A 23,910-nucleotide genomic window follows, 5' to 3' on the forward strand; every position below is an offset into this window, starting at 1 on the left:
ATGGTTTGTAATCCAGTACTCTTTCAGGTGCTTTTGTTGAGTAGCAAAGGTACCTGGCAGCTTTGTGTATTGACTTCAATTTCTATTAAAATGTTCTTAAATACTGTATGTGACAAATTACGTGGAATTTATGAAGAAATGCTGTATTGTCACTTCCAAACCTGAAGGAAAGTAAGGCCATTTTAAGAGCTACATTTAATATTATGAAACTCATGCCTATCAGCAACAGATCTACTTAATTCTTCAGAGTAGAAATTGAACTGTTACTTTATTAGTGATAACCAGGGACTATAAGCGTGTTGCCACAAATAAACTGGTTTGCTTCTGTTTTTCTGACATTGAAGTATAAAGACGAGTTTGTGATACAAATGAGCTAAAATGTGCTTGATTTGCATTTGGGTAAATGTGGTAGAACATGTTTCTTTGGCCTCTTTTCTTGATTTTGTCCAGTTCTTAATGTTCTGTTCAGAACCATGTTTCCCTATAACTTCTTCAACAAACTCTGTTCTCTGCCTTCTAAGTTTAACGTCTTAAAGGTGCAGGAGTTAATTCTGCTGCCAGTGTTGCATGCCTTGTTTCTTCTGGCCTATTTCTGTTCTGGAATACTGGCTAATGAGGGGAACCATGATTATTTTCACCATGTCATTAGCTACCCACAGATAAGTCTTCTAAGATGCAGGTAATTTTTGTCGGGAATACGACAGCAAGCTATAAGCAGACACCGGGCTCTAAAATTACCTTGTTTTCAGTTGTACCTTGCAAAAGGAGATTGTCCGAAGGTCAAAAATAGTTCTTACAGAAGGTACTCTGTCATGCTGGGGTTACATATAAGAGCATTTATCTTTCTGAATCTGGAGAATTAGCAATTTGGTGGGCTAGCTGCTACCACTAGTTGCTTCTGAAGCCAGCAGTTTATTAGCAAATAGTATTTATAATAGATGCTAGGCAGGTGAGGTGCTGTTGTTTGCTCAGCACACATTATTTAAGCTCAAGCAGATGCCAGAAATTTGTACTGAGCTCTGCTTTTTGAGGGTAGGGGAATAGAAGATGGTGCTTCATATTTGTCCATCTTAATGGAAGATATTTTCATGCCAAAGCTTTTTTGAGTGCTTCTGAACAATTAGGTTGTCTATTTTTTAACTGTCTATTTTTCCTGTATTTATAGTGTTAGTCCATCTTTGAAGTGCTTTAGGAAAGGCACGTTGCTTTTCATGTCGCATCTTTCCTGATCCCCCCACTAAAGACTTCAGCTGGAGCTATAGGTTTTTTATTTAGTTATAATTAGACGTAAAGGCAGATTTTTTTTATGTAGACACCCAAATTACATTGTGTTAAGTGTTTGAACACTGTCTTTATTTTTTTTAAAGATGATGCTCTTGATTCTAAATGCAAATACCCATGGTCTAAGTTTTTTCCTTAAAAGAAAAGTTGAATGCCATGTTGGGTATTTAGCATGTTTTGCAACTTGCAGGTTTTTAGTGTAGTTGTTGCATCTGAATTTGAAGCAAACTTGCATTTATTTGACCTGAAAGAATCAGAACATTGAAAATATTTTTTTACCTCTGAAGAGGCACACCAGATCTTGAATCTTTTCCAAATCTTACTTACTAATTTGTAAATATTATGAGGGAGGTCTTTCATGTTGTTTTAATGTTATGACAATGTAACGTTACCCAGGTATAGGTAACACACCATTTTTTGGAATGGCATTGCCCAATGCCAGCTGAAAATGTCTTCGAATAGGGTAATATTACCCTTGTCTCTGCTCTTAAAAGGGGCAGGAAAAACCTCTTTGTATATGTTCATGTTTTCATACTACTGTCCATCTTGGAGACAAGTATGAAGTGAAGGAGCAGGAAGACATTTGGAAGAGGGCCCTATAAAAGGGGATGTTATGAAGGCTTTTTTTCCAAAACAGTGAAATAGTTGTTAATAAACAGTATTTCTACTTACAGGACATTATTGATCATGTCTATCTTTTTATTAGATGCTTCCTTTAAATACCAATATCCGACTTGCATACTCAAATGGGAAAGATGATGAACAGAACTTCATTCAGAATCTCAGTTTGTTTCTCTGCACGTTCCTCAAGGAGCATGGTCAACTTATAGAAAAAAGATTAAATCTGAGGGAAACATTAATGGAGGTAAGTTGCTTAGTTTATCCAGTTTATAAATGTACTGTGTTCTCATACTCAAAGGATGTGATGGTATAATCTCTCGATTCCTTTGGGAGGAAAAAAGCATTTTTTATAATTAGTAAATCACATGAATACAGGAAAGCTTTCAAAAATTTTTCCCAGTGTGCTTCAATGGCGTTTTAGTTTCAGTGATTCTATATTAGAAATAAAGCCTAAAAATCATAGGTTTTTATTTCCTTCTTCTTAATTGTTCCTCCTTGAAAGTGTAAATATGTCTTTAAAATAAGTTGAGAAATACAGTGTATTCTTTTTCCACGGGTCTTTACAGACAATATTTGTTTAGCACACATATACAGATAGTTGTTGCTATGACTTTTGACAACTTGTGTGTGAAGTAACACCCTTTCTCTTCGTTCAACATCCAAACTTGTTTTCTAGGGCACAGCACATGCCGTAGTTCAGCTCTCCTGTCTTGGTGTAGCATCTTACCTAATTTGCCACTTCCCAAAATTTGACTGAAACGCTTAGAATGTTGTCCTTGAGGATTATATTCAGTTCCTGTGCAATAAGCATGACTGTTACACATTGCCTTCAGTGCCAGAGCTCTAGCAAATTGCTACTTACTGAGCATACTTTATTATAGCGTTACAGGTCTTGGCAGAGGACCTATGATCCGTGATTATCAACTATCTTACAGCAGTTGCTGAGAATAAGACTTATAGTTGTTCTTCCTTTCTGCTTTTCTGCCTTTCCTTTCTTTGTTTTTTTTTTTTTTTTTAAACTGTGAATAAAAGATTTGCTGAGGATGAGCTGTTCTGTGGTGACTTTTTTGCTAGCTCCCTCCCACTGCTGAACTCCAAGGGGATGAAACTGGCTCCATAGCCCCTTGAAACACCACTTCCAGTGTCCCAGAATCAAGCCTTCTGCAGGTATGGAGGCATAGGGTGAGGAACTGCCCTGACACAGATATAGAAAAACAAAACCACAGTTTAAACCTGGAGACCAGGTGTCATTGGGCGGGTCCATCTCTTGCAGGTGCACCACTTCTAATCCATCAGAATTCTAGTCCGTCTTCCATCTATAGTATTCTCAATACATTTCTCCTCCAGATAGTTCTCTACCAAAAAAAAAAAGTTTATTCATATGTTCATTTAGGAGATAAACTAAAAGAGAATTCTTAGTCCATTAAGGAAAAAAAAATTATCGGTTCCTGAATAATTGCTTAACTCAAACTTGGTAAGCTTTCACAAAATAACAGTCAGGGACCACTGCTCAAGTTTTGGCCTATGTTGAGGCTCTATTAAGAAGATGGTGTAAACAGCTGAAGTTGTTGCATGTCCTGTGGTAGTGTTTGTAAGTTGTAGTGCAGTTTTTATATCTTGTCACCTGTCCTGTTCAGTGTGAGCACGTTAAAATGTTTAACATCTTTAAAATAGACATCTACAAAACTCAATTCAGAATGAGTTTGTGTCTTCTGTAGGATGTTAAAATGTTACACCAAAACTCTTAGGGTGGCTTAAAATTGTTGCAAACTTCACTGTTGTAACCCACACTGTAACAGAACATAGTGAAAAAACTTTTTAAGGTAGATGTGTAATCCTAACCTATTTACTCTTGCACTGTGGAAGTAGCTGACCACCTGTGAAATTGTTCCACAGATTCATTGGAGCCTTGTAGATTAGTGAAGAAAGCTAGATATTCGAAGTGAAATTGCCAAGAGAAATTGATCTGTATAGGGCCAATGTAAGGTGGTTTTGAGTCCCTCTTTTGACATAATCTGATTTAACATCTTTATCTTCTATTACTATCTAAAGTGCTTTGAGTTGCTGTAGTATCTGAGCTTTGAAAATGTATTCAGGTTTCATTGCTTCATTCTGTTTTGTTCACTGGTGGGCTATTGGTTTGTATTTTGCACCAGGGATTTAAAAATAAGCTGGGTTAAAAATGTTGGCCTATGTAGCAGGTATCTCTTTCAGAACAGCATTTTTTTTCAGTCTGCCTGGTGGCTGTTTTGTCAGTGAAGTAGAAAATGTTCTGGTAGGTGTCTTCCATAGAATGCAAATGCAGAAGCGTGGCTTTTTGAAGGTTGTCTTCAGAATATAAGGATCTCCAGAATAAAGTAACAGTAACAGTCTTGAGAGTAGCAGTTCTTGAAACTAGCAGTTGAGGGGTTTCTGAGGGCCTAAAACAAAAGGTCTTGCAGAAGCTCAGGAGGGCATGATAATACAGAAATGGGCTGATTTGGCTATTGCATTTTTTAGACATCTAGGCTATTTTAGGTTTAAGAATTGATACATGCTTTCCAAATAACAGCAATTGACATGGCGCTTTTTTTGAGTTCTTCCGGTTGTTACTTGGACTCGTAAGTAGTATCACTTACGTGTAAATGTACCTTGTTCTAAAATTTTACACTAATTCAGCGTTTCATCAGCGTTTGGATAATTAAATTTGGAGCAATATGGTTTTAATATGATTCTATGTTCAGAAATAATAATTAGATGTTTGAAACACACTCTTCCAGGCTCTTCATTATATGTTATTGGTATCAGAAGTTGAAGAAACTGAAATTTTCAAGATTTGTCTTGAATATTGGAATCATTTAGCTGCTGAGCTCTACAGAGAAAGTCCATTTTCAACATCTGCTTCTCCATTGCTTTCGGGAAGTCAACACTTCGATGTTCCTCCAAGGAGACAGCTTTATTTGCCTGTATTATCCAAGGTAATCTTTGCTTGAGTAAAGATACTGTACGGGTTTAGATACTGTTCCTAAATTTAGAAACTTAACTTGATGTAAGGAATGACTTCAGAAAACTTGCTGTTAGTTGATTCAACTCCAGTTATTTAACATGGTGCAATTGCCAAAATTACTTTAGGATGACACAAGTAGATGACTGGAGTATTAATACAGTGTTAATTTTCTTTAGATACTGTGTATAAACGTAAGACTAATTAATAAAAGAAAAGGAAAAAAGAATTTATTTAATGACTATCCCTGTTTTCTTCCATGGAAGCTCTACAAGAACTTCCTTTTCAAACTTGTAATAGACCTGCTATATAGAGTTTGGGTAGCAGGCTTACTAGATCCTACTGACAGTTTCTGTAATTACTGGTTTCCAGCATGGATCTTGGTGCGGTTGAGATTTCTCAACTAAGTAAATTTGTCATAGTATTAAAAAACAGATTTTTTTATGAATCAGTTGCATAAGAGCTAAAGTGAAAATTATTGAAGTCTTGAGTGTTGGAGTTGGAGGAAAAAACGTTTGTATTTAAAAGGTGCCTAATGCTACATACACCTTTTGAAGTTCTAGAAGGTATGGTACTTCTTAAGGAAAAAAAAAAACAAAAAACAAAAACTCTTGTTCGTGTAGAGAGGGAAATCAGCAGGCACTATTCTTAATGGCTTTTTAGTTAGTATTAGAATATTTCCTTCCAAGTTGCTAGTATGTGAGCTGACCTCATGAAGTGCTGGTTATACCCTTTATTTTCATGCTACAGTGCAATTCAATTTAAACTGTTTTCTAACATGCAGGTTCGATTGCTAATGGTTAGCCGTATGGCTAAACCTGAAGAAGTGCTAGTTGTGGAAAATGATCAGGGGGAAGTAGTACGAGAATTCATGAAGGATACAGATTCCATAAACTTGTATAAAAATATGAGAGAAACATTGGGTAAGTGCACTAGCTGGTGTTCTTGTTCTGTAAGTCCGTGGAGCTGCACCAGCAGCGTGTATGTGTCAGATTGATAGCTCAGGTAGATCTGAATTACATGGGGAGAAAAAGGATCATCAGTGAGTAGTAGTACATGCACAAATTGAAATGGCAGGAGGCAGCATTGGTCTGAGGCTTTCAGTTTTGAGCATGTAGTGCTCCTGTATGACTTCAGTAAGCAGTAATACTACCCAATTTTTGTTACTTGCCTTTTGCCATTGGAAAACCTTTGTTTCTTTGCCAAAATGTTAGATCCAATGAAGCATGCATGTGCTTCTTGCATTTATGCACGCATACATTCCATTTATCTTTTGAAGTCTCATGCTCAACTGTTGACCTTGTTAGTAGTGAATCAGTAGTCTCTATGTATTGTAGAGAACTTACGGGTGTATGTTTCTTTTAATTGTATTACAATTGCTACTGCATGTCCTCATCCTTAATCATATTTCCAGATACAGGTTGATATTTACAGGTTTAGTTAGTGTTTGATTTCTGGTGTTAATTATTGGTTACAGTGTATTAATCTTAATGAAGATTCACTTTTAAAAAAGCAAGAGCACAGTGAAACCTGCATTCTAAGGCACTGTAAAAATCTGTTGCTGAATCTGGCCTTAAACTGCTCTTGATTTCTGGGGATTTAGAATTTTATATTAGAGAGCTGATGCAAGTGTCTGAGTTGTGATACCTGAATCTTCCCATCCAGATCTGTTCAGGAGTACCATCTCCATTTTAATGGCAGATTTAATGACACTGAAATGACACAGAGGAAAATTGACTGAATAATTAACATAGTATAGTGTCCCCAGTAGCTAGTCAGTCCCATATTTTCTATAGCCCATGAGTATGAATGCCTTTTGTTAATAATTTAACTTAGTAACTTTACTGATCTGATTGATACACGGGACCTTAGTTAACTTAAATTTTTGTATTGTTTGCATAACTTCTTTAAACAGGGTTTTAAAAAAATTTGGGTTTAAAGTTCTAGTTCATTCTGTCATAAACTCACAAAAGAAGCATTACACTTAACTAACATTTTCATTGTCTTTTTCTTAGAACAGAACACAGCTTTGTCTATAGAGATGTGATCTGGCTTGTTGCTTGAAAATGCGCCTGCTTAATGTTAATTGTCTTTCAGTGTACCTTACGCATCTGGATTATGCAGACACGGAACGAATAATGACTGAAAAACTTCACAATCAAGTGAATGGGACAGAATGGTCGTGGAAAAATTTGAATACCCTATGTTGGGCTATAGGTTCAATCAGTGGAGCAATGCATGAAGAAGATGAAAAAAGATTCCTTGTTACAGTAATTAAGGTATCATGGTGCAGAACTAATAGTGTTGTCACACTTTATTTCTTGAGCATAAACTACATTTAAAAAGATACTGTTTTAACGTTTTAGTAAGCTACCATGTATAGCAAACAAGTTAATTAGAATAATTTAATGGGAAATGTCATATCCTGAATTTAAGGCTGATAATTGTTTCAGTCACGAACAATGCATTAATCCAAATAACCTTTTTCCTTGTGAAAATTGGAGGGAGAAGATTTGTTTTCATGAAATCTTCGGTATCTCCAAAGCAAAACATAAGGAAAAGGATTAATAATGAAACGAGTGGCAAAATAACCCACATTATTTTTGACCAACAAGAACCCTCCTTTTCTGTCGCTTTTTTGACACTCCTTGATCAAAGTGAATTCTGGGTAAATATGTGCATGAGAAGAGTGCAGGAAGAAAATGTTCTCTACAGGACTACCTTGCCTCACTCTTAACATGTTGTACAAATTTATACAGAGGATTTAGTTTCCTCTATTTGAAGTGTGGCATCTATATCTTTGTTAATATCAGCTGGCTGGCTAGTATTCAACACTGAGGGTTGCTGAAGTCTACGCTGCAGAAATTATCAGTTACATCTAAAATGCGGATTTCATGGTGTTCCCGATTTAGTTAAAACTTAAATAATAGCTCCAGTCGTAAACTATTTTTTTAATTATTTGGGCTTTGAACTTGATAATGGAAACTACTTTCCTGTATCTTTATTACAGCGCATTTCAGCCTTTTATACTTCTTCTGTAGTGCTTTTAATTGAACTGGACAAACCTGGGGAGGAAACTAATAATATGTTATATTGTAGGATCTCCTGGGACTCTGTGAACAAAAGCGAGGAAAAGACAATAAAGCCATTATTGCATCAAATATAATGTACATAGTAGGTCAATACCCACGGTTTTTGAGGGCTCACTGGAAATTTTTGAAGACAGTAGTCAACAAGCTATTTGAATTTATGCATGGTAATTATCTTTTTCATTTGCTCTTAAGTTTTTAAAAAGAAAAAGTTGATGCTCATACATATGCGTGTCTGGGGAAAAATACTAAACAGTAATTGACTTGACTTAATTTAGAAACCCACGATGGCGTCCAGGATATGGCTTGTGATACCTTCATAAAAATAGCACAAAAATGCCGCCGACATTTTGTTCAAGTTCAAGTGGGAGAGGTCATGCCATTTATTGATGAAATCTTGAACAATATTAATACAATCATCTGTGACCTTCAGCCACAACAGGTATGTTGAATTCAGGAGTGAGGATAAATTTCTAAAGCCCAATAGAAATTTACTCAAGTGAAATCTAGGAATGGTTTTCCAGACTTGAACTGTATTGCTTATTTTTTTCGTTACTGACAGTGCTAGGGTATGAAGAGTACATTTGGTTTGCATTATTAAGATCTTAATTAGGTTTCTTGTAAGGAGAATTAAAGTGTTTAGTTAAAATCCTGTTTTCTAGAATGTTTTTACAAGTGAATAACATGCTGAATCTAACTTGGAGGTTCTGATTTGGGAAAGAAGAGTATCTGCCTATAACAGATGGGTCTTGCATGTGCCGGAGTGAGGGGGTACTTCTAGGGAGGATGCACTCCTCTAAGAGAGCATAGTGCACACATGATGTAGATTGATGTATTTCAATGTACTGAAGCCTTCGGTAGAGTAGGTATTAAGTTCGAGCTTGCACATAAATATTATCTTGCTCTTAAGTTAGCCCAACGTTCTGTAAAAGAAAGAAATGGAGATGTATCCTGAGAGTTAAAGGCATATGCCTAAGCTTCCTCACTTCAGGATATGGTGGCAAAATGAAGGAAGACTGCAGGATGTACGTAGTGACATTTGAAGGGAAGGGAATGGAGCTTTGCTTTAAATGTGATGAAAGTAAGAAAAGAAGAGAGGTCCTGTAAACTCAAGTGGGAAGAAGGTGTTTAGACAGTGGAAATCCATTTTCAGTCTCTGTTACGTGCTAATTGAGAACAATATAAACTTTTCTGTATTCTTTTAACCTTCCTCTTTGACTTCCTTTTTCCAATCAGGTGCATACGTTCTATGAAGCAGTAGGATACATGATTGGGGCACAGACAGACCAGACTGTACAGGAACATCTGATAGAAAAATACATGTTGCTCCCTAATCAAGTATGGGACAGCATAATTCAACAGGCAACAAAAGTAAGCCCATAAATTTTAAGTGCATTCTGTGTTGAGGTAAAGAAAACTTGCTATTTTTTTTCCCTGCTATTAGGTTATACATAGCTGTGGTGGACTTCTATAAAGCAATGGTTGTGACATGATAGTAAAAGTGTTGTTTGGAGAGGGGAGGGTTAAATGACAGAATACTGAATGAAATCTGATTTAAAGGACAATTTTTTATTACTTTACAGAACATGCTGCTTTGCATGTTCTGTAAAGGAGAAGGAGGATTCTGAGGAGAAGGGAATTCTGTGCAAATGATTACTTGTCATCAGAAAAATAGCTTTTTTTTCCGAGACTCCCCTTTGCCCGGGCCACAAGTTCAACTGAATAAAACTTCAGTTGAAGTTTTTATCCCAATTCTCTATGTGAGGGGGTGGCAAGTGCCCTGGATTAAACAGCAGTACATGTAGTGTGTAAATTTCAGCAATACGTTCTTCAATACAGTGTAAGACAAGTTCTTTAAAGTGATAGTTGTTGCACTAAAAGATAAAAGGCATTCTTATTCATTAAACAAAATGAACTCCAATTTTTTGACAGAATGTTGATATTCTGAAGGATCCTGAAACAGTAAAGCAGCTTGGTAGCATTCTGAAAACCAACGTAAGAGCTTGTAAAGCAGTTGGCCACCCCTTTGTGATTCAACTTGGAAGAATTTATTTAGATATGCTGAATGTGTACAAGTGCCTAAGTGAAAATATTTCTGCAGCTATTCAGGCTAATGGTAAGAAATTCTACATTGTTCTTGAAAATGGGACTGGCAATGCATGTAATCAGGTTTCAAGTATGTTACAAGTAGGCTAATTTTACTGTGTGTTTTTAGTGTATGGGCAAGTGGAGAATGGCTGAAAGTGTGCTTGCTTAGATGATTTTTTTTTGTTGTTCACCAGATGCTTTATTCAAATAAAGAAACTCTGTTTCTGGAGGGAGGAAGGTTATAAGCAAGAAAGCTTGTGAAAGATGCAAAGCACTGTAGGTGCTTGCTTAAAACTAATACCTGTCTTGCTGAGACAAGTTGTAGCATGCATTCTTCTAGCTTATTCTGATTTTTGAATACGAGGAAACTATCTTTGAGTTGAATCTCTTAATGTTGGCAGAGTTTTAGTCTGGTACTGTTACTAAATAGCTTTATTACAGAAATGAAGTATACAGAACTACAGTGAAGATACCTCAAAGTCGTCATAAAGCAACCCAGTAATCACTGAGAAGGAATTGTCAATTACCTGACCAATTTTTGCTAGATAAGCTAGGGCCTATGGTGTCCAAGTAGAATGTTCTGTGACAATAGTTCTTGACAAGATTAAATGAGTCAGTTATTGGATTAGTCATCTGTGTTATGACCAATTTTCTTACCCATGCAGATGACGCAAGATGGAAATGTGAATGTTAAGTAAGATTTTGTAAGTGAGCAGCTGGTTGACCTTGAAGTAGGTTCTCAGAATTCGGAATAAAACTGGCTGTGAAATCAGTGTTTTGATTCTGCAGCTCTAATGGCCAGAACTTTTTTTTTTTTTTTTTTTTAAGATTATGAAGCAGTTGGTAGGACTTCTAGTATGGACATGCTCCTAGAGCGGCAATTACTGCAATTGTGCTTGCCTCAGCATATGTTTTCACAATTGCCTCTATTTTGCCCATGATGTCTCTGGTGCCAGAAGCAGTTCTACTCTTGTTTCCCTGGCTGCAGTCTTCCAGGGTTTCCCTTGGTTGTACTGTAATGGTTGTATGGCTTTGCACTCAATTAGAACAGGTTTTACTGATGAGATTACATTGACTCAGTGTGAGAAACAACTAAGAATGAGGCTCCTTGTGTAAACGTAAGTCTGAAGGATTAGGTCTGTCTGGGGACAAACGAGGAGCTTGCTTTAGAACACTGTGTATCCCCCCCATCACTTAATGAGAACCAGATGTAAGCTTGGTACAGATAGTAAAATGAATGTGCAAGACTCCCTTAAAGTAAGTTGAAATGTTGTTTTGGATCTGTGCAAGTAAGGTATTGTCTGAAGCGCTTTTATAATGCTACGTAGCAACTTGGACCTATGGAGCTGGAACAATGGGGAGGTAGCTCTTATCCGCAGAATATGCGTAAGTCTTCATGGGTATAAAAATGAAGCATTCTGAGTTTATGGTATCAGTTGAAGTGAATCTGTTTGGTACACTTCACCCAGATTAAGTGAAGCTTTAAAACTTTTCAGGTGAAATGGTAACAAAGCAGCCTTTGATTAGAAGTATGAGGACTGTAAAAAGGGAAACTTTAAAACTGATTTCTGGCTGGGTGAGCAGGTCCAATGATCCTCAGATGGTAAGTAAATTTATTTTATACAAATAGCTCATAAGACAAAACCAGTAAGAACTCTGTCCTGCTGCTGACTAAAGAGCAGTCAGCACTGTTCCTGTTCACAAGAACTTGTTTCAGGAGGACTGTAAAATGAAGGATAAAGTGTGATCATACAGAGGTAGGCCTGAACTGTTTGAGAAGCTTCAGTTAATTTTAGCTGAGGGTGATCCTAAGGGGGGAGCAAGGTTTAAGAGAATCGTCTTGCAACCACTGCTGGATGGATACAGTGGGTGGGAAGTTTGTGTAACGTATTCCTTTGTTAGGAAAGGTATCTATGTAACTAAACAATTAAGCTATAACCTGTTCACTTGAGACTTTGTGCAATAATTGCATTGTTATAACCATGGCTTGCTCTTTTATTTAGGTAGCTGAAAACTTTGTTCCTCCCTTGTTGGATGCAGTTCTCATTGACTACCAGAGAAACGTGCCGGCTGCTAGAGAACCTGAAGTACTTAGTACTATGGCTATCATTGTAAACAAGCTGGGTGGACACATTACTGCTGAAATACCTCAGATATTTGATGCTGTTTTTGAGTGTACATTAAATATGATAAATAAGGTATCTAAATTTAAATTTTGGATAAATCACCCTCCCTAGAAACTGAAGACAAAAAGTGGAGTTACTAGTTGTTTTTCTGTTCCAGGAACTTGGAACGTCATGCTTCTGGAAGCAGAAGTATACCTAGTGTAGGGCTAACTACTAAAATTAATAAAATTTTAACATTTATGAATATAAGTATTGATCAGCTCTTTGAGTGTTTCCTCACTGAATACCAAAGCTGATGCAAACTGTAGCATGAAAATTGCAATATGTACTTGCATAATACTCGAGTGCTACCAGCCACTTTGCAATAGGGTGGAACCAGAAATTGTACCCCTGTAGTAACAGAGGTACTTAACAAGCGTTGAGACCATCTGTCTTAAATCTGTGCAGCGAATAGTGCTTAAGGTTGTGTACTGACAAAATGTAGCTCAGCCTGGCAGTGTTGTGTAACGCTAGAAGATGGTTTGATCAAGCTTGGGTCGTGAAAGCAAGGGAGAAAAATTTTATTCAGAATTGTAACCTTTGCTTTGTATTCAAATTTATTTAAGCTGGGGGCCCAACTGCTGTTCTGTATTGGGTATTGACTCAGTCTTCTTAGCAGGAGTTACCCAGATGGATCTTTCATCTCTTCAGGAATTTTCACTTTCTTTTTCCCCGTTATCCTTTCTAGGATTTTGAAGAATATCCTGAACATAGAACAAACTTCTTCTTGCTACTCCAGGCTGTAAATTCTCATTGCTTCCCAGCATTCCTGGCCATTCCACCTGCACAGTTCAAACTTGTTCTGGATTCTATTATTTGGGCTTTCAAACATACAATGAGAAATGTTGCAGATACAGGTAAACTGAATTTTAAGTATGAAATACGCAGACTTCGCTTGCAGTACCAGACGATATTTTGTGGTAGACTACCACTTCTCTGTATCTTTTTCTTTAGTCAAATATAGTGTTCTAGTTGCACAATGCTATATTGCATTTGTACAGAAGCTGTATTTTCCTGTCTTGGTTTGAAGTTGACAATCAGGTATACATGAATGTGCTGAAAGTTGGATGCTGTTTGACTCCCACAGCTGCAAGAGTGCCCTGGTAGAGTTTCTGCTTGCTGTCTCTTCCATGTGAGGGTTCTTCTGAAATGGCTGAACTGATGCAACAACTCATTGCTGCTAAAACTGGTGTTTTAGCTCTGCTTTTGTTATGCTGCCTGTGATGTTTGACTTTTTACCTCAGTAAGACAGTTGCTGAGTAACCAGTGAAAAACCCAACAGAAAAATGAACGCTTGGGGCGAACTCAGTCTGGGAGCCAGCTGTGGCAAATGGAAACACCTTAGACTGTAAAGAATGGTGCTTCCTTTTGACAACAGCAGGTTAAACTTGAGATGAAGTTTCACTGAGCAGCTGTATTTTTCAGCAGACTTGAGTAATGAAAAGGCCCCCAGTATGGGAGTTATCAAGGGAGGCTAGGAGAAGCTGTGTGTATATGCTCAATTCTAACAGCATCTTGACTACTGGATTAAAAAAAAAAAGCTGCAAAGCCACTTAATTTTCAAGTCAATAGTAGAGTGGAAGGGATTGGGAGAAAAGATACCTTTGAGTGTCATTTGAGCTAGTAAGGTAACTGTGTTCACGTAATTTTCCATTCTTAAATTTGCAAATACTTCTTTTGCCACAGGGTTTTTCACTTCTGCTGGCACCAGTAGAGTGGCGTGGTTGTTTCTTTATGGTTCTGCTATCTAACAGTAAAAACGAAGTCAGTGCTCCATATATAATGTGGCTACAGCCCTCTAGCGGCTACCTGAGAAAATCATTACATGTGTAATACTTCTCAATGCCTATCAGAATTTCCTGGGACATTTGCCCCACTTCAGAAAGACAGAAAGACACATGGAGATTTTAATCCTGTTTTGTTGGTCATCTTTGCTTTTATGCATATTTTCCAGGACTTCAAATACTTTATACTCTACTACAGAACGTTGCGCAGGAAGAGGCAGCTGCCCAGAGTTTCTATCAGACATATTTCTGTGATATCCTTCAGCACATTTTCTCAGTCGTAACAGATACTTCACATACTGCTGGTAAGAATACATATACGTGAGCTGGTTGATGAAAACAATCCTTTTAAGTGTCAAAAAAAATAAGTTACATAACCTGTTTTTGAATAATAGCAATAACAACAGCTTATGTATAACTTTGATCCATTCAGGTTTGACAATGCATGCATCGATACTTGCATACATGTTCAACTTAGTAGAAGAGGGAAAAATAAGTACTCCATTAAACCCTGGAAATCCAGTGAACAACCAAATGTTTATTCAGGAGTACGTTGCTAACCTTCTCAAATCTGCGTTTCCTCACCTGCAAGAGTAAGTGTGCTGTGGTTATTTTATCCTTTTGAGTGGTTTCTTATGTCTTGAAATACTAACTGATGTGTTTGTTTACTGTTAGTGCCCAGGTTAAGCTGTTTGTAACAGGACTCTTCAGTTTAAACCAGGATATTCCTGCCTTCAAGGAGCACCTAAGGGATTTCCTGGTCCAAATCAAGGTATGTTCAGCATCCTTTATTTTAAGAGATTTAAAGTGATTATTCAGCAGGAAGCTGATGTTGGAAGTTACGGGACAGTGTTTTTTGAGGAGATAAAGGTCTACTGCTATTTAAAATGTAAGGAGAAATCTCTTATGACTTGAGCATCTGTGGATGGTGGATCGTGCAATCTATTTCAGCATGACTTACATGTATAAATTGGGATTAAATACTTGATGCTGCTTGCACTTCGTGTATACAATTAGTCTAAAATGGCTGCAAAACAGATTTTGTTTCAGTTCTGCTTGGGACTGGGGCATGTTTTGAAACATACCATAGTAGTACTCTGCCTTTTATTTTTCCAAAGATGCTAGAATTCAGGATGATTGTAGGAAAGCGTGTGTTGAAGTAGTGTCGAGACTACAGTAGTCAGATAATTGAAAGTAGCAATGATGCTGTTCTAGTGACAAAGTGCTTGAAAATCTGATGTAAGACATGGTGAAAATCTTACAAAATTTTGCATTCCTTTATATTAATTCTGACCTTAAGAATGGAAGGCAAAGCAAGCAAAAAGTCTGACAAGGAACGTGAAGAGATGTTTCCTGCATTATTCTGGTGTAGTCTTCCTAAAGCACTTGACAATAAACTAATGATTTCATGTGAATTATACAGGAATTTGCAGGTGAAGACACATCAGATTTATTCTTGGAGGAAAGAGAAACAGCCCTTCGGCAGGCTCAAGAGGAGAAGCATAAACTTCAGATGTCTGTACCTGGCATCCTTAATCCACATGAAATTCCTGAGGAGATGTGTGATTAAAAAATAATAATAAAACAAGTTATGCAGTTTTCTTTCTGTACAGCTACTTTGTTGTGGTAGAAGAAAACAGCACTTGGATATTTGTTGACCAAAATGATGCCAATTTGTAAATTAAAATGTCACCTAGTGGCCCTTTTTCTTATGTGTTTTTTGTATAAGAAATTTTCTGTGAAATATCCTTCCATTGTTTAAGCTTTTGTTTGGTCATCTTTATTTAGATTTGCATGAAGTTGAAAATTAATGCATTTTCAAAGTAATTACTTCATGCCCATTTTGTGGCTAAGGGGAAAATAGGCAAAACATAAGTTGTAAAAGACTATATTGCAAAATTATACAATTTCCTGTAAGAGTATCAATTTTTAATTTGGGATCACTTTCTTTCTAGCCTGCCCTGCAGTCTAGGAGAAAAGGTAATAAGTAAAACAGATTTAGTTAATTGTTATGCAGAGGATTATAGTGCTGCATTTTTTTGATCAGTTAGCAGCTTTTTGGACTTGAGTGGTAAGGCTAGGCTACATGTATTTGCAAGTTGTATGGCAAGTTTGCAGCAAGATCATGTGCATATCATCCCATTGTAAAGCAACTTCTAAAGAGTATGGGAACACAGTACAGTTAGTTATTTTTACACAGTTCTTTTGTTTTTGTGTGTGTGCTGTCGCTTTGTCGACAACAGCTTTTTGTTTTCCTCAATGAGGAGTGTTGCTCATTTGTGAGCCTTCATTAACTCGAAGTGAAATGGTTAAAATATTTATCCTGTTAGAATAGGCTGCATCTTTTTAACAACTCATAAAATAATAAAAAAAAAAAACAACTCTGGCTTTTGAGATGACTTATACTAATTTACATTGTTTACCATGCTGTAGTGCTTAAAGAACACTACTTAAAAGCAAAATAAACTTGGTTTACATTTATTTTTCTTTCTTCGGCTTATTCTTTCATTGGATGAAAATGCTGTGATCGTATCAAAGATTTGTATCCTGAAGGCATAGGAAAAGTTCTTTGAGGTCTAGATAGCTGTTCCTTCTGGCTTCCCTAATCTCAAGGACTTTGGCTATGCTCGAAAGTTCACATGAAATAAGTTGGGTTCTATTTTGGAAGTACAGTAGCTGTTCTGACTTACCTCCATGACTAAAAATATTCCATACTACATTGCTATAAAATGCCAGGAATAAGGTACTCTTGCTCTCTCTATATGGACTCTTTGTAATTTATTTCAAAGAGTTACTGCACTGTATCTTGACTAAACAATTGATACTAGTACATATTAATAACGCATATAGACAAGATTTGCAGTTATTTTTCTACCTAAAGTTTTGTAGTTAAATGATTTTCACAGATTTATGAATTACAGATAAGAAAAGCAAGCAGTATGAACACTAAGATGGTGTACAGTCTTGGCTTCCCCATGTTTGTAATGTCTTTCCTCTGTTTTCTAACAGTTGACATTAAAGTCTCCCACAGTTTTTTCCATTTCTTTGGTCTTGTAGTCTTAGGATTGTTACTGTGATGCAAAGTATAATTGTTCATGCAGAGCTGTACAACAAGGTTAGACAGTTGTGGAGATGTTTTATGTAAGTTTGGATACTGTAGTTAATTTTGTACTGTACATTCATTTTGAAGTAGAAGTGCATGAAGTAGCAGTGTTCATATAGAATTTAGCTGTGACCAGAATGTTTCCAATCTTAAGTACTGGTCTCATTCTGTTTGTGAACATCTCTCCATTGCTCAACTTAGCTGGCCTTAAAAAACCAAAGCTCCTACTGCTGGAACATCATTTATCACAAATACTGTGATTTGAAAGTGCTAAGCTCTAGAGAGAAGGTTCCTCAAACCCTTTATGACTAGGACTTAAAACATAGCCTACTAAAATTGTTAATTACTCTGCTAGATGCAAAATTCCATTTTTGTCAGACTTGTGCTTTAAGCTTTTCCATGTCTTCCTGTCCCATTAAGTATGGCTTTCTGTTCTCGTAAGGCAGTATGTACTTTAACAAGCAGTTTAAAATACTTGAAGTACTGTTGAAGGACACGTTTGGAATGCCCATTAAAATTGCTTCTGACCAGGCTGAGTCGCAGCATTATAGAGCTACAGATTATCAAAAGCTGTGCAGACCAGTAAGAAATTAAAATGGAAATGCCCCCAACAGCGTGACTTTAGAATGACCATATCCCATGAGTCACAGAACAAGATTAGTTCTGATGTACAGTGACATTAGCAGTACATAGAAAATAGTTTTTAATGAAAAATACATATACGCTTTTATGTACATCTTTAATGTTCAAGACTGAAGCTAGTCCGTGAGGCTTATGGTCTGATGTTAACTAAAGAATTAAACCTGACCTACACTTTCAAACAACATCTTAAATGTATTTTTAAAAAGGCAATTCAAAGAAGAGTTGTTTCATTATTTTGATACCTTTTAGATGATCTAGTAACAAAATTTTAATGTTAGTTTTCACTTCCCTTTTAAATCTAAAAAAACTGGTGTTATCTTCAGAACTGGTGCCTTTGCTGATCTCTGCAGATGCTATAAAAATTCAGCTTATGCAGAGCTCTTGATACCATTAAAGACTTGGGGGGGGGAAGGGTGTGTGCGTATTTCTAGTGAAGTTATCCTGAATGTGGAAAATAATTATAATGTACAACTAAGAAAGTTCCAGATACTAGTTTGAATGCGCACTCTGGAAATGAAAATAAATGGATAAAAAGCATGAACCCATCATATAAATAACTAAACTTGTAATTATATGTAAACCAATGTTTACTTTGTGCATATTTCTATACAGATTTTAAAAGAAAATAATTCTATGTACTCTAGGTACACTCATTAACAAAAATATTACAGGGTGTTTTCTGTGTTTACATGACTTGATTGCCTGTTAGCTGATGAAGACACCCCCAAGTACTTGTTTTAGGCTACCATGTGTTTGCTACTGTAACTGAAGCAGATTATTTTCCAAAGCATTTTAGGTTAGTTTTTTTTTTAACTTGAATAATTTGGTGTGTGTTAATCTGATTGGTTAAGTGAACTATTTTCCAATAAAGTTAATATTTATGCAAAAAGCTTTAGAAATGCTCATCACTCAAGAAACCTTGAAGAGTTACTCCCAATAGTCTTTAGCACCGGAAAGGCCATAAAACATTGGCTGTGGGTTTCTTCATGGGGGGAAAAATCAGGAAAAGATGCTGCAAATGATGCACCATTAGAATGTGTGGAGGTTGACTAACGTGAGGGACTCTCATTAGCGCTGTTTGTGCCTCAGAGCCCGTCTGTCCCTTTAGATAAATGATTATTGACCCAGGTATTACTTATTTGCTGAAAGATATACCTAGATTTTATTCCCTTTCTCCCCGCATGTATCTTCAAATATAATAGAGCAAAACTATATAAAAAAAAAAAAATTGTTGCCAAACTTGAGTAAAACAACATACCTCTCTTCCCTGCCCTTTATGAATGCAGCGGTGTATGATTTCTTGGGACTGAACTTATTTTTTGACTTTTACATTTAGGAGATCTTTATTTTATTGTCCAAGGCTGACTAACCAACAATGTTCTCTTGGAAAAAGGTTTAGCTGTTCCAGTTGATGAGGGAATCACTTTTCACAGGAGCTTTCTTACAGATTTTAAGTATAATGCACCTTAATTACTTAAAAGTACCTGAAGCCACTAATCATTTATTGAGTATGGGGGGAAGATCCTGTTTGTATTTTAAAAATTTTAAAAAAATCATGAATACTTCTGTTTTCAGCAGTGCAAATACTATAGAAGGAAATGGGTAATTTCAGATCACTTTTTTCAAGCCTCTCTAAATAAACTATTTTATAGTTTGGGATCCTAATTGGTAGCGTCCAGAGAAAGATGCTATGTTAGAATGATAATGAGTCAAAAACTCTGGCGTTTCCTGGGGAAAATACTTATATTAGACAATTGACGCTTTGCTTCAGCTTAAACTTTGATACTGGCTGGATGGCAGAAGACCTTTTCTACTACTGTTCCTATTGGAGAAGAACAAAGATGAACAACAGCGTGGTCTTGGGAACTTTTAAATAGGTTAGGACCGTGTACCTTACAACTGTTTCTTGCCATTCTCTGCTTTCAGTGTTTAAAAATTTGGGTAAGATTGCTTGGGCCACTTGATAGGGCTGTTAGTGTGCTGTAATAGATAGCTGCTATGCCAGCTTGAGAAACGCAGGCAGAAATGTATACTTCTTAAAAACAGAATGTAGCTAACTCAGCCTCTTTGCCAGCAGTGTCTTCAAGAAAATTTTCTATCTTATCCAATTAGAACTTGTACCTGCAGTAGCATTTTTTGTCTACATACATACCTGCACTGTGTCTGGTCTTGCACTGCTCTTGGTCTTCATACGTGTGTCTACCTGTGAGTGTTTCTTGATGCAGTAAGTGGGAAGAAGAAAATAGAGCACTTAATTATAATAAAAGATGGGGTTAAGGGAGGTACACTTTCAAAATTACAAATACAGATGAGAATGACAGAAGTCAAGAAGCTCAGAGTGACGCTCATATTTTCATTTCATTAAAAGTTAAATAGCAATTTTTCAAGTCTCCTATCAGAATATGTAAAAGGGCCTATGTTTTTTTTTTTGAATACCATTTAAATCTTGCTCTTGTTAAATATTGTCTCAGTTTTTTAATAATACTTTGCAAGTCTGCAGGCATTTGTGGATCTGTAATTTCATGAAAGACCATCAGGACCATCATTTTATTTATATATTTAGTCTGTGAACTCCATCTCCAGAGCGTCTACCTGTGAGCACTTTGCTTCTTGGGTTAACTTCTTGCAACTGAGCAATCATTAAATTTCTACAAAGACAGTCATAAATGCATGCTTTACCAGTGAAGAGTCCAAAAGAGGTCCAAATGTATGAAAAAGTTGTGCACATACTTTAGAGACTTCATTTAAAGTTGAAAGACGGTTCATTTACTGATGGTACTGTCACTCATGCTGAGAACAAGAGCTATCTGCTTGCTTTTGAATCAAAAGGATGATCAGTCATATAACTACTACTTTATGGACTGAAATAATCAAAATAACAATTGAAACACAGTGAGAGAGATTATCCCAGAATGAGTCTGGGTACAATCCTCAGACTAAATGAAGGCTTAGAAATAGAGTGCACAAAGCAGGCTAGGAGAAGCTGAAGCACTCGAGAAAAAGAACGGTGGCCATGATCAGCCTTACCACCTGAAACCCTAATCCACATCAGGCTTTTTTTCTTTCGGTGAATGGTTATCTTCATCTTTCCCCTGAAGAATGACAGGACTACAGTATTAATCCAGCGTTGGTACACAGTGGGGCTCATTTTGGAGAGAACATGTATGTTTGCAAACCCTTCATCCAGTCCCAAGCTTGGATATAGAGTTTTACTTTTGTTCAGGTCTTGCATTTATCTTCAATTACTTTAGAAAAACTGTGCTGGTAGTTTACCAGAGGAAGTAGTTCCAGATTAAGAGCAGCAACACAGTCAAGGGAAGGAAAGAGGGCCTCCTGAGGATCAAACAACCTTGCAAGGATGGCACACAGGGAATAAAGGCCAAGAGAAAATAAACAATGAATAGATGAACCAGCAGCTGATGATCACTATCACCAACACTTACAGCTTCTGTTTGGAAGCTAGCATTTAATTTTAAAACTGCAATTTCATCTTTATTAAGATGAAGACTCTTGTGTGCAGTAAAAAGTATTTGGCAATGTTCCAAGCCTGTACAAAAGTAGGAGACGCTCAAGGTCAGCCATATTCCTCTGTTGTATTCACTGAACTTGGCATGTGATACCATGCTTCAAAAGGCCCCTTTCCTTGTGCTTACTCTGGTGTTTGTGTGGCTGTGCAATCAGATCAAAGAGATGATGTGTCAGAAAAACGATCTTTTGAGAAGTTTTAGCAGTTAATTTTGCATCCGTGATCAAATGGACTGCAAGGTCTGTATAAGGAAGGAAGAGGGCAAAGAGAAATGCAAATTCAAATTAGATTATGCAGAGTGGAACTACATTTTCTATCAAAAATGTAATCCTTTTCCAGATGCAGATGACTCACGTAAATTGAATAGCCATTGATTCATTCCACGCTAGCAGGAATATCCATGCAAAATGTTGCTAAACATTAGGGAAGCAAATAAACATGATTTCTTTGAGATATGGTGTACATATTAGCTTGGTATGCCAAAGGTAAGATGCCTTATAAGCTTATCTTTGTACAGACCCAGCTTCTAATTACAATAACAAATCTGATAATGGTAAGAAGTAAAAGGTATTCCAGCAAATACTGAAACTATTCAGCATGTGACATATTTCAAAGAGAAATAATTGAAATAATATCATAGACTCCTTGAGGGTAAGCCAGCACAGTATCAAGTGAAAAAAATTACACTATGTCTACACGTGACATAAAGCCTCTGATCTACCTTTTCACAGATCTCAAGCTTTGAGAACCGTTTTAGAGAAGAAAGGTGGCTTGGTGATGCCTTACTTCAAGCACAGGCAAAATGTGATTATTTTAAACTCTGGACTGCTCTTTTCCATTATACAAGTTTTCAGGCTATCTGAAGGAAATCACACAACCAAAAAAAGCCCTGCAGGGTTCAGTACCTCTAGGAACATTGACTACAAAAACTTGTCTCATTTTGAAGCAGTGCTGTTCTTTATTGTCTTTGCTTAACAAACTGAACTTGATCATGGTTAGGAGAGCATTCTGTGTACGTGAAGTGGGAGGTTACGTATACAAGCACTAGCGTTGTTATCACAGCCCACATGAATATGCATATGGAAATCAAAAAAACTGGATTTCAGCAGTGATATCAAGCTCATACTTCGTATTTTCTCCATTTAAGTCAGTCACTGAGGAACGCAAAACAGCTATCCATTTTTTTCCTAATTTGGCAATTTTGATTTATTTTACTGTCTACTAAACCATACCGCATCTGCATTGCAGCTATTAATAGATTTGTTTCCTTAATCCTATGTACGAGTCAGTGAAGTAGCATCACTCAGAGTAATGCAGTAACTCACCGCTGGGTGGTACTACACAAATAAAAACCACTACGAAATACTATAGGAGCGCCTGCTTAGCGGAGAACGACCAGCCAAGGTATATAACGTGATGCATGTTCAAATTGCATGGATTCGGGAAGACGAGAACGAAAACGCGCGTGTGCACGATTTCATGGGTTTAAAAAAAAAAAAAAAAGCTTTTTTTGTACAGGAAACTGCTGCTCGAACAATTGTCTTCCAGAGGTCTGAAGCAGCAATTCAAAGTGCGCCTGGTAGACAGTTAAATTGTAGTTGTAATCGGCATAAATTGTGCAACTTTGTTTAGAAAAATAATAAAGAACTTAAGTTATAGGATTTTTTAAGACCTTTTCACGAAAATGGGGGTATTTTCAACTATTTACAGAAGTGGCACTTGACATTAGGCATCTATCACGCAGTCTACCAATGTAGCAAACCCCTTTCAGCAGGATCAAGAACTCCGCCACACAGGAGGTAAAAAAAAAATGCAGTTATTTGCACGTAACAATACCGTAGCACTTCAAGTATTTTATTTTCGGGATGCCGGGCTCGGAAGAGCCCCCAGGCGCCTCCCGGCAGTCACCTCAGCAGCCGCCGCTCGGGCTCCCCTCAGCAGGGCTGGGCGGGAAGGAGATGGCCGCCGCGCCTTCCTTCCTTCCCGCGCCCCGCTAGAGGAAGACGCCAGTAACACGTAAAAGACGAGAGACCTCCTGGCAATAGGAAGCCTTCTCGCGTCGCAGCGTGCCGACAAAGCGCTCGCTGGAGCCCGGCGCGACGCGGTAAGCGCTCCCTTCAGGCCGGAGGTCCCGAAGGGCCGCGGCCGCTCTCCTCCCGCCCGGGCCGAAGAAGCAGCCTCCAGCTTGGCTCAAGAGTTTAATTACGGCGAGGGAGCACAGAGCGAGCCCGGGTGGCTCAGCAGAGGCTGCCCGGAGCGGCGGGGCAGCGAGGCCTAGCTCCCCCCTCACGGGAGGCGGGCAGGGCTCGGCGCTTCCCGCCCTACCCGAGGCGCGCGAGGTCCCGCAACCGCCGCCGCCATTTTAGCCCGGCGGCCTCGGCTGCCGGCCCGGCCCCTTCCTCCTCCTCCTCCTCCTCGGCTCGGGGGGGGGAAGGCGGGGCGAGAGGGACGGGAGGAGGGACCTGGCCGCCTTCTCCCGCTGCCTGGTCGGAAACTGCCGAGCTGAGCCCGAGCGCCCCGTCCCCCCCTCGCCGCCGTCCCCTCCTCCTCCTTCCCCCTCAGCAAAATGGCGGCGCGTGGAGCCACTGGGAGCCAGTGAGTGACTCGGCTTCTCCTCCCCGCCGCCGC

At 37.9% G+C, this 23,910-nt stretch overlaps 1 protein-coding gene across 4 annotated transcripts in view; it reads left to right on the forward strand.

The window, feature by feature from the left end:
• Positions 1–16,492, forward strand: part of XPO1 (exportin 1) — a 38,997-nt gene extending 22,505 nt beyond the window's left edge. For all 4 annotated transcript variants that reach the window (XM_066995355.1, XM_066995354.1, XM_013182181.3 and 1 more), the window contains 15 exons: positions 1,988–2,146; positions 4,662–4,859; positions 5,670–5,808; positions 6,983–7,164; positions 7,985–8,141; positions 8,253–8,416; positions 9,211–9,345; positions 9,907–10,090; positions 11,559–11,665; positions 12,066–12,260; positions 12,916–13,084; positions 14,182–14,316; positions 14,445–14,604; positions 14,687–14,783; positions 15,435–16,492. In XM_066995355.1, the coding sequence (XP_066851456.1) occupies positions 1,988–2,146; positions 4,662–4,859; positions 5,670–5,808; positions 6,983–7,164; positions 7,985–8,141; positions 8,253–8,416; positions 9,211–9,345; positions 9,907–10,090; positions 11,559–11,665; positions 12,066–12,260; positions 12,916–13,084; positions 14,182–14,316; positions 14,445–14,604; positions 14,687–14,783; positions 15,435–15,581 (2,328 nt within the window). In that variant the 3' untranslated portion in view covers positions 15,582–16,492. The remainder of the gene's footprint in view (positions 1–1,987; positions 2,147–4,661; positions 4,860–5,669; positions 5,809–6,982; positions 7,165–7,984; positions 8,142–8,252; positions 8,417–9,210; positions 9,346–9,906; positions 10,091–11,558; positions 11,666–12,065; positions 12,261–12,915; positions 13,085–14,181; positions 14,317–14,444; positions 14,605–14,686; positions 14,784–15,434) is intronic.
• Positions 16,493–23,910: the final 7,418 nt, after the last annotated feature.

The sequence above is a fragment of the Anser cygnoides genome, chromosome 3, assembly GCF_040182565.1.
Source record: "Anser cygnoides isolate HZ-2024a breed goose chromosome 3, Taihu_goose_T2T_genome, whole genome shotgun sequence".
Taxonomy (NCBI): Eukaryota; Metazoa; Chordata; class Aves; order Anseriformes; family Anatidae; genus Anser; species Anser cygnoides.